General features: G+C 32.8%; 1 protein-coding gene and 1 long non-coding RNA gene across 4 annotated transcripts in view; one reads left to right on the top strand and one right to left on the bottom strand.

Annotated features, from left to right (window-relative positions):
* The window catches only part of LOC126744200 (odorant receptor 4-like), a 103,887-nt gene that overhangs the window by 66,256 nt on the left and 21,706 nt on the right, over nt 1–15,925 (bottom strand). The window contains exon 4 of the mRNA XM_050451557.1: nt 9,361–9,493. Within this exon, the coding sequence (XP_050307514.1) occupies nt 9,361–9,493 (133 nt within the window). The remainder of the gene's footprint in view (nt 1–9,360; nt 9,494–15,925) is intronic.
* LOC126744295 (uncharacterized) lies at nt 1,650–8,769 on the top strand. 3 transcript variants are annotated; one of them, XR_007663103.1, is made up of 5 exons: nt 1,650–2,158; nt 2,232–2,370; nt 2,486–2,686; nt 8,216–8,482; nt 8,548–8,769. It is a non-coding gene; the product is annotated as an uncharacterized LOC126744295 (long non-coding RNA). The 3 variants fall into 3 exon arrangements; XR_007663102.1 differs by having other exon boundaries at nt 7,476–8,482; XR_007663104.1 differs by having other exon boundaries at nt 7,476–8,482; nt 8,545–8,769.

The following is a 15,925-nucleotide window of genomic DNA, read 5'->3' as shown; positions in this document are numbered from 1 at the left end:
CATTTAAAGTGTCATTTATCGTATATCCCTATTTTTTTTTTCAATTTTGCATAACAATGACCACGACCAACCTAAATCTAAAAAGATGACAAAATTTAAGAGAAGTAGAGATGCACTGAAGAAACAAGTTTCTTTTAGTTATAATAATAGTTACTAGTAGCATTTTAATTGCCCGTTAAAGGTAAACGAAGTTCATCACCGTAGACAACTTTTGTCGGGCTTTTTCCAGTTAACTTGTGGATAGAAGAATGATATGCCAATAGGAATGGTTGTATACAGGTATCCCAGTCTCCTCTCGTCCGGGTTCTTGGGCCCTTGCTTAACGAACACTGCTCACACTATCGGCACCAGCGTTCAACATCTTGATGACTGTTCAGCCAGTAAAACCGTTCTCTCACTTTTGCCAAGGTCTTACTAACTCCAAAATGTCCTCCGCCGACACCGTCATGAACAGCTTCAAGAACTTCCGGAATCCGTTTTCGAGGAAGGACTGTCAGATATGTATTTTCTTTTCCATCTACGCTTTCCCAGATTCTTTTTAACAATCCATCTTTTATAACCAATGAATTCCATTGAGACCAATAAGCTTTTAGTCCCGGAGATTTGTCAGAAATGTCTTTCCATTCTGGTTTTGAAGAGAGATTTTAGTTCGTAAATGAAACCAAATACTGGGTCATCACACTGATCTTGGATTAAACTAGCTACATCCCACTCTTTAGAACCGTGAAGGCCAATACGATTACAAGTAAATATCTCTGGATGCTGTTTTGATTCCTTTTTAAAACAATGTTGACATGTTTCAATATAGGGTCTTCTCGATAAAGCATCGGCATTTTGGTGATATTCGCCTTTCCTATGTTCTGTAGCGGGGGGTACTTACGTACTTGCCGTATGTCCACCCTCTAACCTTTGACGTCGCAGGGTATTCGTCATCCCCCCTCACTATTTCTTTACAGTTATAGGAGAAAAAGTTGACAAAATGCCTCGGGCGCCACTCTAAGTAATTAAAGGAGCTTAGAGTCCCCTCTAGCCTCTCGGGTAAGCCTTTAGACAGTGGAGAAACCAGGTAAAGATTGAAAGTAGACTGTCCGGTTATAATGAGATCTTATTGCTCTTAATCTTTATTATTACAAATACTAATAAGTAACAGATTTGGTTGCTTAAAACTAAATGAACAAGTGTCCTTAAAATCTAACAATCCCCATTACCAATTTCTATGATTAAGCACAGGCAGTTATTTGGGAAAATGTACCGGAAAATTCAGCACTCTATTAATGACGCAAAATAGTATGATTTAAGGGGGGTTATGATGTTTTGTACAAGCGGTTACGGATGACATTCATTAAGCAAAGCCGAAAACTCAACACCAATCAAGCGAAGCAATCTCAATCAATCGGTCAACATTTATCTCTGCTCTGTTGCTATACGAATAGTAATTATGACATCACGGCCTCGGTTATTACTCGTCTCTCACCATCTTGAGAAGCCAAGTAATAATTAATAAACGCGGCTACTGCCTGCCCTACAAAACACGAAGAAAGATAGTGTACAAGCAGTAGTTTTCATCAATCAAACAATTAAACGGAACGGTACGGCCGCGGACAGAGCAGAAAATAAAAAGTCAACAATAAAAATTATCAATTAAATACTCTGGTTGCAAACAAGAATGTAACTTTTCGCGAACCGAATTAATGAAACGTTGGTTCAATCACCCGTTTACTACCTGCCCTACAAAACACGAAGAAAGATAGTGTCCAAACCACAGTCTTAAAATTAAATAAAACGGAACGGGACGGAACGATATCAATAGCAACGGATTCGATAAAGATCTTAATACGCGAGCTTGGAAGCGGCCGGTCAACTGTCAACAGGTGGCTCTTACCTAACCCAATTCACACTGTCAACGTCTAGACAAATTTAAACGTAAATATTGAAAATTTAACGGTATTGAAATATGGAAAAATTACTGGTACTTCGCTCGAAAGGTATGGTACGACCTTACTGCGACGAATGTGAATCCTTGGTGGACCTGGAACCTTTTTATACCCATCGCAGGAATTTGGATGCCGACGACTCACGAACATCCTCGGAACCAATCGTTGAATAAAAATACAATTGGGAAAACTTAATGAAAATAGAGTTTTTCCTCGTGAAAACGGTACGGATTTATAGGCTATGACCCTATATGGTAAACAAACTTAGTTTCAGCTCTCAAAACCGGGTATTTCTAGGTGAAAACAGCGGGACAAAAGCTGGCCACATGTGTGCCAGAAAACCGGCTTTTCAGGAAAACCGCGGGAAACTGAATCATGATTTATATTATATTTTGCCACACCGGGCATGCCCCTTCATTTAACAGGGCTTTCCAAGGTAGGTAAACCTTGAAACTTGCAAAATAGAACATGTAAACAATGCAACAGCATGAAAGGAAAATTTCATGTAAATAACCGGAAAACTGGAAGCATAGTGATGAAAACCCTCTCAGTTTTAGGCATTTGTGGTTCTTTATTATCCTAAGAATAACCAGGGCTGAAAACAATAAGGCCAGAGACTACAACATAGTCAACGGAGAACTAGGCATAACCTATAAGAAATCAAACCTTTCCAGGATACTATCAGGCTAGAAACCTCTTTAAGTTGGTTTCTTTATATATGTTTACAATTATAAACCCCATATGACTCACAGGTAAAGCTTAAAATGTATCTTTTTGTTATGTAAATTATAAATTTAGAGGTTAAAATGTTAACGGAGCAAAATTATCTAAGTTGTCTTATAAAAGACTGCCTGGGCTTACCCTTATTACTATAAAATAAAGACAAAATCTTGTAACTTCGTTACAGTTCTATTGTAAAGTCATACTCTTGTAATCGTTGAAGCCACCTTGCTATTTGTCCTTCGGGGTTTTTAAACTGAAACAGCCATTTCAATGAAGCATGGTCAGTTCTAAGGATAAATCGTTGACCATACAAATATTTATGGAAATGTTAAATAGCTTTTACTGCTGCCAGTAGCTCTCGTCTGGTGACACAATAGTTTCTTTCTGGTTTTGATAACGTTTTACTGAAATAAGCTATCACTTGCTCGCCATCTTCATATTTTTGTGATAGAACGGCCCCTATTCCAACATTACTTGCATCGGTATCCAAAATAAAAGTTTGTCCAGGAATCGGATATGTTAAAATTGGAGATGTGCATAGTGCTCTTTTTAACCGTTGAAATGCTTCTTCACAGTCTGTTGACCAACTAAATACCATTTTGTTCTCCGTGAGTTTATGTAGAGGCTTTGCAAGATTAGCGAAATTTCTTACAAATCTTCTGTAATAGGTACAAAGCCCCAGAAAGCTTCTTAACTGGTGTTTGTCAGTGGGTCGTGGCCATTTTTCGATTGCCTCCACTTTATCTGGATCAGTCTTGACACCTTTTTCTGATATTAGATGGCCAAGGTCATCGAACTTCTTTTTGAAATAAGCAACATTTTTTAGGACTTAGCTTCAGGTTGGCCTCTCGCAGTTTTAACAAATACCTTTTGAATATTCTTCAAATAATCTTTAAATATTATCCCCAGTATGATGACATCATCCAGATAAACTAAACATGATTCCCAAGTCATTCCACGTAAAACTGTTTCCATAAGTCTCTCAAAGGTAGCTGGAGCATTGCAGAGTCCAAAGGGCATTACTGTAAACTGCCAAAGTCCTGTTCCAGTCGAGAATGCGGTCTTTTCCTTATCTTCTGGGTGCATCTTTACCTGCCAGTATCCACCCTTTAGATCGAGTGTTGAGCACCATTGTGAACCTGATGCGTGTCCAGGGTGTCGTCAATTCTTGGTAGGGGATAACTGTCTTTCTTGGTAATGTCATTTAGTCACCGATAGTCTACACAAAATCTAGTGGATCCATCCTTTTTCTTCACTAGCACAACTGGAGATGTCCAAGGACTCTGAGAAGGTTCTATCACTCATTGTGTCCTCATTTCCTGAAGCATTGAGGAAACTTTTCTTTGTTTAGCTATCGGAATTCTTCGAGGTGCTTGTTTATTCGGAGCATTGTCTCCAGTGTTAATTCTATGCTGCACCAAATCAGTTCTTCCCAGGTCATTATCGTGCAAGGAAAACACATCTTGATTTTCTTCAAGTCGTCGCAATTTACTATACTGGTCCATGGTTAAATTGGCAGAAGGTTCTTCAAATAGGTTTTGTAAACATACAGGAAAAGGTCTGTTTGAATAACGACTTCTATCAGCATTTTTCATGACTGACCAGTACTTCAGAGCATACGCCAATGTTCTCTGCTTGTTTTAGGTGTTGCTCATATCCTTTTAAATTTACCATTCGAACCAAAACAGTAGATTTCTTCTGCGTAGATAACATCTTGGCTGGAAATATTCCTTGACCATATAGTTTGCAGTTTTCCATGGGCTCAATCAAAACAGTTTCTCCCTCTTTTCCTCCAGTTGTAGTATTAACCACCACCTCTGAATTTGCTGGTATGGTAATATCCTTAAATAACTTAACGACTCTGGTATTTACTTTATCTTCATATAGGTGGTGCAAAAAAATCTCTTCATTTCTCGTCGTCAAAATCCGGTTATATACATCCATTTTAAACTGCTGAGCATTCATAACATCTAATCCTAATATGACATCATCCATGATTTCTGCCACTAGTACTGGCTGTTGGAATGTTGTTAAGCCAATGGTGACTGTTATATCATGCAATCCAAGAATCGGGATCCTTTTTCCATTTGCAGACTCCAAAATTAAATTGGGTGGTGCTGAAAGCCTACAGTGTGCTACGATGTTCGGCTTCACGATAGTATGACTTGATCCTGTATCCACTACCATCTCACATTCACGGCCGCATATTTTTCCCGGTACTACCAAGCACTCTCCAGGATGTGGCAGCCGGTTTAGTCTTATACGTGGGGCTTGGTAGCACCCAGCCAGCTTGCGCCCCATAAAGCTGACTAGTTGAAGTTTCCTGGTTCCTTGAATCTCTTAAAGGCTTGGGGCATTGACGTTAAAGATGCCCCTCCTCATTGCAATTCCAGTATTGCAAAGGTCTTTTAGGTTTCCTCGCTAATAATGATTCAATCTTCTTTAGGCCGTCTTCGAGATCACTTTCCGAAGTTCTGATTTGTCTGTCTTCTAGTTGCTTGAAAAGCTGCCTCATACTCTAGTCCATGGGCCAAAGCTTCTGAAATACTTTTATGATGAGCCATCCTTAGAGCGTGTTTAGTATCTGGATCTCGAACTCCGTCAATAAAACAATTTATAGAAATTTTTTCTCGGAACTCTGTTGGGGTAAGCCAGATTTACTAATCGAGCAACATCGGCCTCAAACTGTTGGAGTCCTTCCTCGGGTTGTTGTCTTCTATATTTCAATTAAGCCTGGTACACTTGTTGTAGATGGGCTTCACCTTATCTCATCTCTAGGGTACGCACGAGTACGTCAAAATTGAGCTGGTCCTCAGATGGCACCATTCTTAATATTTCTGCGGCTTCTCCTCTAAGGCTTAGCTTAAGATTAATTGCCTTTTCTTCGTTATCCCAGCGATTTCCCCTAGCAGCGGCCTCAAATTGATTCAAATAGGTACTCCATGCTTCTTTGCCGTCGAATTTTGGTGGCTTTACTTTCATCATTGTTTGCATTCCAGGATCGGGATGAAGAGGAGTCCGTTTTACTTTCATCTCTAGTTCTTGGATCTTTTTTTGTAGTTGCCCCAATTCTTCTTCTACCGTTGCTTCAAAGTTAGTCATTAATTGTTTCTGATTCTTCTCCAGATCTTCTTTAAGTTGTAAAACTCGTTCCTCTTGTTTTCTGTCTCGTTCCTCCTGCTCCTTTTTAAGATTATCTTTTAAATTAAGTAAGCCATTTTTCATGGTTCGAATCGAGTCTTTATTTTATTTCTTTAGGCCATCTTTCATGGTTCTTATCAGGTCTTCATTTTCCTTCTTCAGGTCAGGTTTAATTGTCTTTAGTAAATATTCCTGTTTCTTGTCTCGCTCTTCTTGTTCTTCCCTCTGTTTACGGTCTCGTTCTTCTTGTTCTACTTTTTGCTCGTCAAACTTCCTTAATAGCAGCTCCATCAATTTCTCGGTCTCCATCTTGGCCTGACTTCTTGTTAAAGGCATTCACTAAAATGAGCTTCTAAATATCCTTTACTTCTGACACCAATTGTAACGAAATTCGGGAACACATTTTTATTGTCAACGTCAAAAACACTAACCTAACTCGCCTTGACTGTCGTTTAATTGTTTCCAAGGTAAAAACTGACTAAACAATTAAAACTGAATGAATTGTCACGAAGCTCGTCCTTTTTAAAACCCGATAGAACAGTTCCGAAATATTTAGAATTATCTTCATTGTTTTTGCCCAAAGAGACCAATAATTTTAGGAGAATACTGACAGTCAAAGCAAGCAAGTATACAAATTCTAGAAAATTAGAACTACAGGGATTTACAATAATATAACCTAAATTGGGGCCAAAATGGGGCTATCGAACAAGATGAACTACTTAAAAACTAAACACTATAGATAAAAATAATAAACCAAACGTAAGTAGAACCCTAAAGAAACCCTACGAATCAACTTTAACTATAGAATACTAAAAAAATTTTACAAAAACTAGGAGAATAATTAACGTATTTACATTTTCATAACAATATTTATATATCGCCAGTCTCCCTAATAAGGCGGTTAGGAAAACTATTTGTTTAAAATCTTTTTACCATAACCGCGTTATAAGTAAGGCAGCCATCTTGTTGAAAATAGAGTCTAAATCAGGTTCAACCAAGTCTGAATCAGAAAAAATTTTAATGACATGAAGAACTTGACATGAAGGTTTTGCAGCAATTCAAGGTATTTTTGGGCGTTTAATCAATAAAAAATGGCTCTATAATATAGTCGCTCATATTAGTATCTAATTGAAAATTTCTGTACTTCTTTGCCCGAGACCAATATCGAAAAACGAAAGGACTGTGTTTTCCATGGTAATTTAACAAGATTCTCATTTAATGTAACAAGATTCATCTGAAAATTAACGTAGCCAATTTGTTGCCCTAAGGATATTTTTAACCATACATAGGCACGGCAGCTATTTGTCAGGTGAGCAGGGTAGTGTGTGGATGATCCCTCGCGTCCTTACACCTACTAATTTCCGCCTTGGACGCCACTTAATTTATTACAAGTTTATTTTACACATTTTTTTGTTTTTTTTTTGTCTTCTTATTAACTTAATTATTTCATAAACAAATTTTCTTACAGTGTTGGTGTTGTCACCAAGTAAAACAAGTTGGGTTTTCCCAAACATTGTTATATATTTACTACAATGAAACTATAAGAAATAGTAAGTTCTGTTACATTACTACAGAGTTTTAATAAAAGTAAACCATAAAATATTCTAAACTTTTCCTATTGTAATAATAGTCCTATGGGCCCAATGTATTAACGATTAATAATAATTTCTATTTTAGAGCCTGGGAAAATTCATGAACTTTCTGCGCAGGGGATAAGTACGAAATATTCACGTACGAAGGATTATTATAATAAGCTAAACCGTAGACAACAGGACTATTTACATAACTGAGAATATATATTAATCGGTTTAACTTGAATATATCTACATTTGAATTAAACAATAATACTTTTATCAAATTAAAAGGTTTTCTCTCAAACTCTTTAGAAAACTTGTAAATTAATATACTATACTAGTAGACAATAAGTGAAATTCACTGGACTGGAGTAGATGTTTAGAGGGCATCTAGAGATTTTGAAGAGATCATAAAGAGATATTAAAGAGGACCCTCAATGGGAAACAAAGTGGTAAGGATTGGAAGACAACAGGAAACAACGGTATATGAATTTACACCCCTTAAAAAGTAGTTTTTTGACTAAAGTGTAATTTTCTGGCAAAATATCAGCATGGGCAATGCAGAACATAACAGGGTAGCAATAAATGAATGGATAATCTTTAAAAAAAGAGAAATTGAGCTTTAAATTAGATTCTATAAAAATGAACCATGTGCTACTTACATATCGTCAAAATTCCAGAGGAACACATCATGAATTCACGTCCCTGTAAAACAATTTCAGCAAATAGAATAGACTTAACTGCAAGCAATTTATTCATTCAGTTTAATCATTCACAGATCCCGAAAGGAAAACTTTGTTACTTCGTTTACCCGTCTTTTACTTTTACTTTCCCTTTTTTAAGGGATAGGTCGCAAGGAACGAATACCAGATCGTCAAGTCGAGGTGCAAAAAGAAAGATCTTTGGAAAAATTACGGCGAGAGAACTTGGTAACTAATTTTGTCAATGCAAATATTGAATATAACAGAAATTCGCAAGAAGAGTCCAATCAAATAGTAGTCCGGAAAACACAAAGGAAGTACTTTGATGAAAAACACAGAATCAAATACCAGTTCCATAATAGGGGCTCTTAGTGGAACTCTAACCGAATTATGTTTTAATAATCAGTGGGTAATATTAATATTTGATTAACATTTCAAAACAATATCAAGGTACTAATTAATTATTTTCAGCAGTACCCCGGTACGTAAACCTAGATCAAGGTCGACCTGTCTAGCGCAAAATTTGCGAGAGTTTACCGTCTATTAAGTGGCTATTACCAAAACTATACCGGTTTTAATCGAGTTTATTTTTATAAATTAGATTAAGAAAACTAAATACAATAGTAATATGATAATTGTAAACAAAAGATAGTTCAATAGAGATAGTAGACAGATTAAATCAATTAATTTATTATATTTAAATTATTAAAATTTATTGAATTTCTGCAACCCACTACACATAGTTTGACAATGAGTATTTTAAGGTAATATGGTGCAGATGCCCTGTTGCCACTAGTTAAAAATAAAGTTTAACACTTATACAATAATAAATAGGTAAATTACATAAAATTAAACAAACCAAAACTTGTAGTATTTGTCGATTTGTATGATTCAATACCAACGTTGGTATCGATGTTTTTCCAAATATTGGTAGCAGTTTCATGATCCATACTTAGTTCCTCTTCAACACTCTTACTTGATTGTGTTAATCTACTTCTAGGGCACTACAAACTATTTTTTACTCTTGTTCTTGCTTCTGGACCTTTTCGATAAAAGGGTCCTTTGCATACACTTTAGTGTGTCATTTATACCAATATTAAAGACAAAGATATTTATAATAATATTATAATATTTAAAAAAAAATATGCAAGGAATCGGTTTATTTTCAAATGTAATTAAAAACAAATCTATATACTGCCAAATAGCATCCATAAAACTATTTAATAATTTGAACTCTGACTCTAATATCCCTAAAAAATTTGCATGTATTAATAACTTTGTTATTACCTGATTATAGCTCGGTGGTAGCCTATGCATGTCATTAAATTTTCTTCCATTTTATCCTCATTTTTCTCATCAAAAGCAATAACTAATTTTTTATTAAGATTATGGCTTTGTGCTATTATATGTATAAATAATCCTAAAAATTAGATATTGATGACATTATACATCAAGTATAAAATTAGAAATAAAAAATTTTATGATATTGATTGCTGAAAGTACAATCTTTTTCACTATTTTTTTTGACTATTTATCTATAATTTATTAGAAAATTAAAGGCTTAGGTAGGGTAGTGTTTGCCCCATTTTTAAGTATTTATAAATTAGAATATACAATAATTACGAATTAGAATATTAAAATTAGAATTTTAGAATAATTTCCTCATAACTTATACGAGATATGTTGATTATGTTTTTAGAATCTCTCGTTAACTTTTAACTCGTAATAAGGATAAAATCAAATTTGAAGTTTATAGACAAAACTCAATTGCATACAACATTATCTTTATTATATTAAATCTTATATCTTAATTATATTTTTATATTGTATTATATTTAATCCATGCACCTTACACAATCAAGAGCTTTAGTAGCCTTTCATTTTGTGGGGCGTTATCTCACAAGTAGTGTACGTTTTTGAAGGATTTAAATGGCTTAATTGCTTTAAGAATGATAAGAAACCTCTAAAAAAAGTATAAATTCAATTGTAGCAAATGCCCAGCGATTTACGTAAGCCAATTTGGAAGGATGGCTTTCGTATAGCTTATAGTTTCAAACCAAATTAGCATTCCCTCAAGTTCAATTTTTTTTCATCTTTCAACTCTCTTCTCACTACCGGCCACTCTTTTTGCATTGAGATTACTATTAGAAGGGCTTTAAGCTTGATGACCTCTTAGAAAAAATGAAACACATTAGAGCCAAGAAAAGGCTAATTTTCGTTTGTTTGAACAATATATTGAATTTCGAACCAGGTTTGATTTTCAACAATATTAACTATAATAGTAATTTTTATTCCTTATGTTCACCTAAGAAGGTAAACATAAGGAATATGGAAAAATAAAGATCGTTTATTTTTCATTGATTACCCGAGTGGTATTAACGCTTTGTTTGAGCATGTAATTATTGGGTTCTGGCCTTTAGTAAATCAACATATTATTCTATATATTTTTTTTTAACTTAGAACATTGAATACACTAGAATAAACATTGGCTGCTTTGGATTGAGCGCAACATCTACAGAGGGGCAGAGGGGATATTTTGTTGATAAGCATGCTTAGTATTCCATGTTGCCAGTGATTACTCAATTTTAGCAGAAGAAAATAAAGTGATATAATAAATTATTATAATTAGCAGAAACTGCATTCTTTATTATAAAGCAAAAGAATGAGTGAAACTCGTTTAATAACCAAAACTATTTTGTTCTATATTTACACTAAAAACTAATAATAATTAATATTTTTAATTTGGATTCTTTAAATCACCAAATGTCCACACAGCGGCAACGCTGTATATTTTGCCCAGAAACATTCTTATTTATTGCTTATTCGAACCCGAAATGCCACAAAACTTCTGGTATAATATATTATATATATTATTAGTATATATATTATTAGTTAGCAAATAAACTAAACTTTTAAAGAGTACACTTTTTACCTGTTTTAAAATACAACACATTAGAAAAATAGATATTGGATTAAGAAAATTATATATTGATGAATAAAAATTGGAAAGTCAATTTGACATCATTGTCTGAGAGATGGTGAAGTCAAACATCTTCGCCTATGGTTTGCAGCTAGGTTTATTCTAGGTATACAATGTTCTAAGTTTTTTAATGTTGCATCGATTAACTTTATTTACATTTCTTCTAAATTAATTCTTAAAAGTTTATGATAGTTCTGTTTTTTTATGTAATAATGTGCACGTCTTGAATTTCTGTCCGGGTTGTGTTAGCTATTGGTGACTGCTTTAGCTATTTTAGATAGGAAATTTTTTATTTAAGTCTAAAGATGCCGTCTAAGGTGGTGAACCGTATGTCAGAACAACGCGCAAGAGTAACTTGTGACAACAACTTTTTTTTTGAAGTCAAAGATGAATTTCGCATTGTGAACTACAACCCAAGTAGCAAGGTATAATTGAATCAATATTGAAGAAAGGTCGATTGGCAACGTTCACGTTGCCGTACCAAGAATCAACGTTAAATAAACATTATAAAAGCAACATATGATCAACGTAATTTCTCAGAGGTTTACACAACATTAAAGTAATGTTGCATATAGACTTTTAAAGTTAGTTAGTCTGTGATAAGGTCGTTATTATTATTTTTGCTATTGGAATATTGTTGAGTTCTCAGAGGCCTGTGATGGTGGTGGGTTAGCCATTGTGAATTCAAAGTGGTTTACACCACGAAAGCAAGAGCTTTATTGACCTGCAGTAAAGAATAATTCGTCGTTCGAAAAGGTTATTCGTAAAATCGAACAGCCAATAGATGGTACTTAGAAACTCTATCCAGTCCAAAGATTTTTCTACATAACTGGTAAGGATTATTACAATATACGAGTACATGAAGTTATCCAGACATTTTTTAAGATTTTTATAGGTAGGTACATTTTATTTTTAATGACTAAATATAATTTTATAATTATTTACTTAATATTTACTTAATTGTTAGGTATTTCAGTATGTTTGATTATTTTGTTTATCGTATAAATCCATGATTGAATGAATAAATAATTAAATTACATTTAGTTGAATAACAAAAAAATATTTAAAATATTTATGCAAATAGAGAAAATTTTTTTACTTATTTATTCGCTTCTATTTATTGTGTTTTATTTATGATGAATTTTGACATTTTTAGATGATTATGAGAAAGCTGAGGAAAAGAGAAATAAAGCTAAAGTATCATCTGATTTAAAAACAGACAGTGAAATAGACGAACCAAGTGATAAGAATAAAAGGTCCAAAAGACCACATAAACCTCGTACTAATTTTAGTGAATCCAGTGATAGCGATAGTGAAATCATTCCACTGGGTAGTTCATCAATCAAGAAGAAAAGAAAATTTCCAAGACCTTCAACTTTTCATGATTTAGGTGGGTGTAAAAAAATAAAGGTACACAAGGAATCAATCAATCTTTAATTGCCTTTCACAAACAATTAAAATGGCAACTACATAAAAAGAATTTAATTGTCCTTTGCATAAGTTTCTGGTTGAAAATGTATTGTCCAAATTTTATAGTGATAGCTGCTTATTAAAAGAAAAAAGAAAAAAAGCCAATATTAATTTAACTTATACATACATATATCTATAGTTACTGTGTATGGTCAGCACTGTGTATGTTTTACATATGTATGGTCAGAATATTAAAGTATATTTTGAATTTGAATTAGTTAACACTTGGTATATATCCAGTAATTATAAACTTACAATAATACAAATGTTTAGAAAAAAATCTCTAGGTAAAATAATAAGTTGCAAGTAATTTCAATTATAATAACTGTTTTATCTTCTAGACCTGTTACAAAATAGTCTTGAAAATAGGACAAATGGTATAACTAACTCATCAGAGGGTAACTCTGAGAATCATTTTAAAAATTTAATTTAATTTTTAAAGTAGTAAGGTTGTAGTGTTTTTTTTTCATTTTTGCATTGAAGTATTCAATTATTTCTATGTCGTAATAAACTTGTTGATACTTCTCATCACTTGGAGTCAAAAGATTAAAATGATATTTTATAAATTTATAATATAAATTATAAAAACTAATGAAAACATTTTTTATATTTTTAGAAAACATAATATCACAAGAAGTGATTAACCCACAATAAAGATATTTTACTCAGACATCGAGTCCAGGAACATCTTTTTGTGTATCCCCAAGACCCTCTGAAAATTATTTTAAATCTGCAATTTCCCTAGATAAAATCCATAATAGTGGATTAGAAGATCCCATCTGTAAGTAGTTGGTAATTCTTTAGATTCTTTTTTATTTACTAATAATCATGTCTTATTTTAGTGAAACTAGTACTTAAAAATATACTTGTTATAAAAGAACAAAACCGACAAATATTAGATATACTTAAAAAAAAGATATTCCAAATGCACTAATTTGCCAGTTAATTTGGACATTAGGCTTCCAGCTGAATCAGTAGAGGAACTTAAAAAATTTGAATTATTTTTGCAGGCCGAGCAGGGCTTCAAATCATTTGTCAAGACATAGAGAATGCCATAAAAAGTTGGTCAAAGCATACGCCTTAATAACAGTTTGAGTACCCATTTAATTCCAAAATTATTGATATTTTTATAGTAAGTAAATTGGAACCTAACCAAATGTTTCCTCTAGATAGACATATGGAAGTTTTGCTTCTACAGTTTTAATTTATATTTTTTTTCAATATTTCTAATGCATATTATACATTACAAAAAACCAAACATATTATAAACTTTGAACTAATATAGGTACTCGCTCATTAGTTAATTTAATCGATAATATTAATAATGCATATATATTTATAGTCGGTTAATACTATTGCTTAGATGGGTTCCTCCAGGTTTGAGTTACTGTTGGAATATAAGTTTTATTTATTTTTTTTTAATTTTTAAGGTTTTACCTTAGAACATTCAAAGGCTATAAGTAGCATGCCGTGGAACTATGGGCAGGTTTGTTTGCTTGCAACATCTCTGATGCAATGATGCCAAATGCTTATACAAAAATGGCAAAAATCACTTTATAATATCATAAAAGTTTTCAGCTGTTTCCGAAGGCACAAAACAATACTACTGCTCTCCTTTAATAAAATATCAAGCATTTTTTTACATAAAATATAATAAGATACTCTATATCGAAGTCAATATACAACGTTAAATAAATGTAAATAAAGTATATTAGAGAAAACGGTAATGGCATCGCAACCCCGATCGATAGCATTCTTAATGCCACCGATACAAGCACTCTCTACTAGTGACGTCGTCAACAAATATTTACATGATAAATATTTATTAATTATTAAAGAGTTTGAGTATAAGTAATATTACCATTTATGAGTTATTTATGTATGTGTTTGTTTAACAGACTTCATTAGAGGAAGGTCCTAATAAAAGGCAGCATTTTTATGGAAATTAAATATTTTATTAATATCGTGTTTTTAGACACAAATTTTTAACATTTTGCAAAATTTTGTTGTTATTGTTATATTGGACAAAATTCAGTTTTACATCGCTTACTTTATATCACATAATATATACTTCTATGGTGCTGAATTTTTCAAAGGGACAGTATTGCTTCAGCAAAAAGAGTTACAACTACAAGGATGTTCAAATTGTGAAGGAGTTGCAGGTTTTTTATAGGTTATAAGATATTATGAGTATTTAGCCTATACAATGGTTTTGAGAGATTTAACACTGACCTATATAATACCTAATACCAATTATATCATATTAATTTATTCTAAAAAAAAGCTTACCTAAGAATAAAGACTATGTACAATAGATTGGATTAGATAGTTATTAGTAGTAATATACAAACAAGTACTTTTACAAGTCAAATTAAATATGCAGTATGTTGGGCTTTTTCGAAAATCATGTTATTATTTCATCTTATTCGATTTCTTTGGCGCAAATTTGTTTGTTGCAATCTTCGCATTTTAATTTTTTGTTCTTTTTTTCCATAATTTGGCGACTAACTTTAGCTTTTGAAACGGTGGAATCATCAGTGCTTAGGTCCCCAGGATATAATTTTGATTTTACTTAGAATAATGTACATAAAAATAGAGTATTACCAAAATTAAAAAGAAAAAAGTGTAAAAAAAGTGTATTATGATATTTCAATTGATCAATAAAATGTATGTTCTTATAATAAAGAATCTTTGTAATATCATACATTTGATTAATTGCACTTAATTAAACAAATATAAGACAATAAAATACTATATCTCTTTTAAATAAGATATATAGAATGATACCTGGCATAAGACTCTTATTTGTACTTAGAGAAAGAATTGAACCATAATTTTTAAATGTGCTATATTGATGTCTATTTTGAGTGTATTTTTACCTTTTCCTTGGCAGAGTCAGGGAATGTGTAGCAGTTAAACGAAAACGGCTTGGATGAGAAATAGTAATTATTGACCTAGACCCCACGATTACTGTAGAACTATTAATCTCAGATGCAGTTATTGTTGATGATGAAATGATGAATGATCAGATCTGTAATTATACAAAATTTGGTGTATCAAGAATATTAATCTATTTTAATTATCCATACTTGCCTATATTAGCTTCACTGTTTGTACTATACCGTTTTGGAAGCTAAAGAAGTTTTTGCACTCTTCAGGAAAGCTACCCCTGCAGCTTTGAAGGGTAAATCACTTGGTAAATTAACTGAATTATCAGCTGCTGTGTTTTTGACCAGTGCATCAGAAATCCTAGTAAAAAAATACTTCTACACATATACCTAATTTAATAAGTATTAGGTATAAATAAAGCTTATATGAGTAACACTAATACTTTTTGTGACGAAGTTGTATGTTTTACAACATAGCCCAAGCACAAGTTTTAAAAGGTTGTTTTTTTAGCTT

Source organism: Anthonomus grandis, chromosome 13, assembly GCF_022605725.1.
Source record: "Anthonomus grandis grandis chromosome 13, icAntGran1.3, whole genome shotgun sequence".
Lineage (NCBI taxonomy): Eukaryota > Metazoa > Arthropoda > Insecta > Coleoptera > Curculionidae > Anthonomus > Anthonomus grandis.
This window is presented reverse-complemented; position numbering and strand designations above follow the sequence as displayed.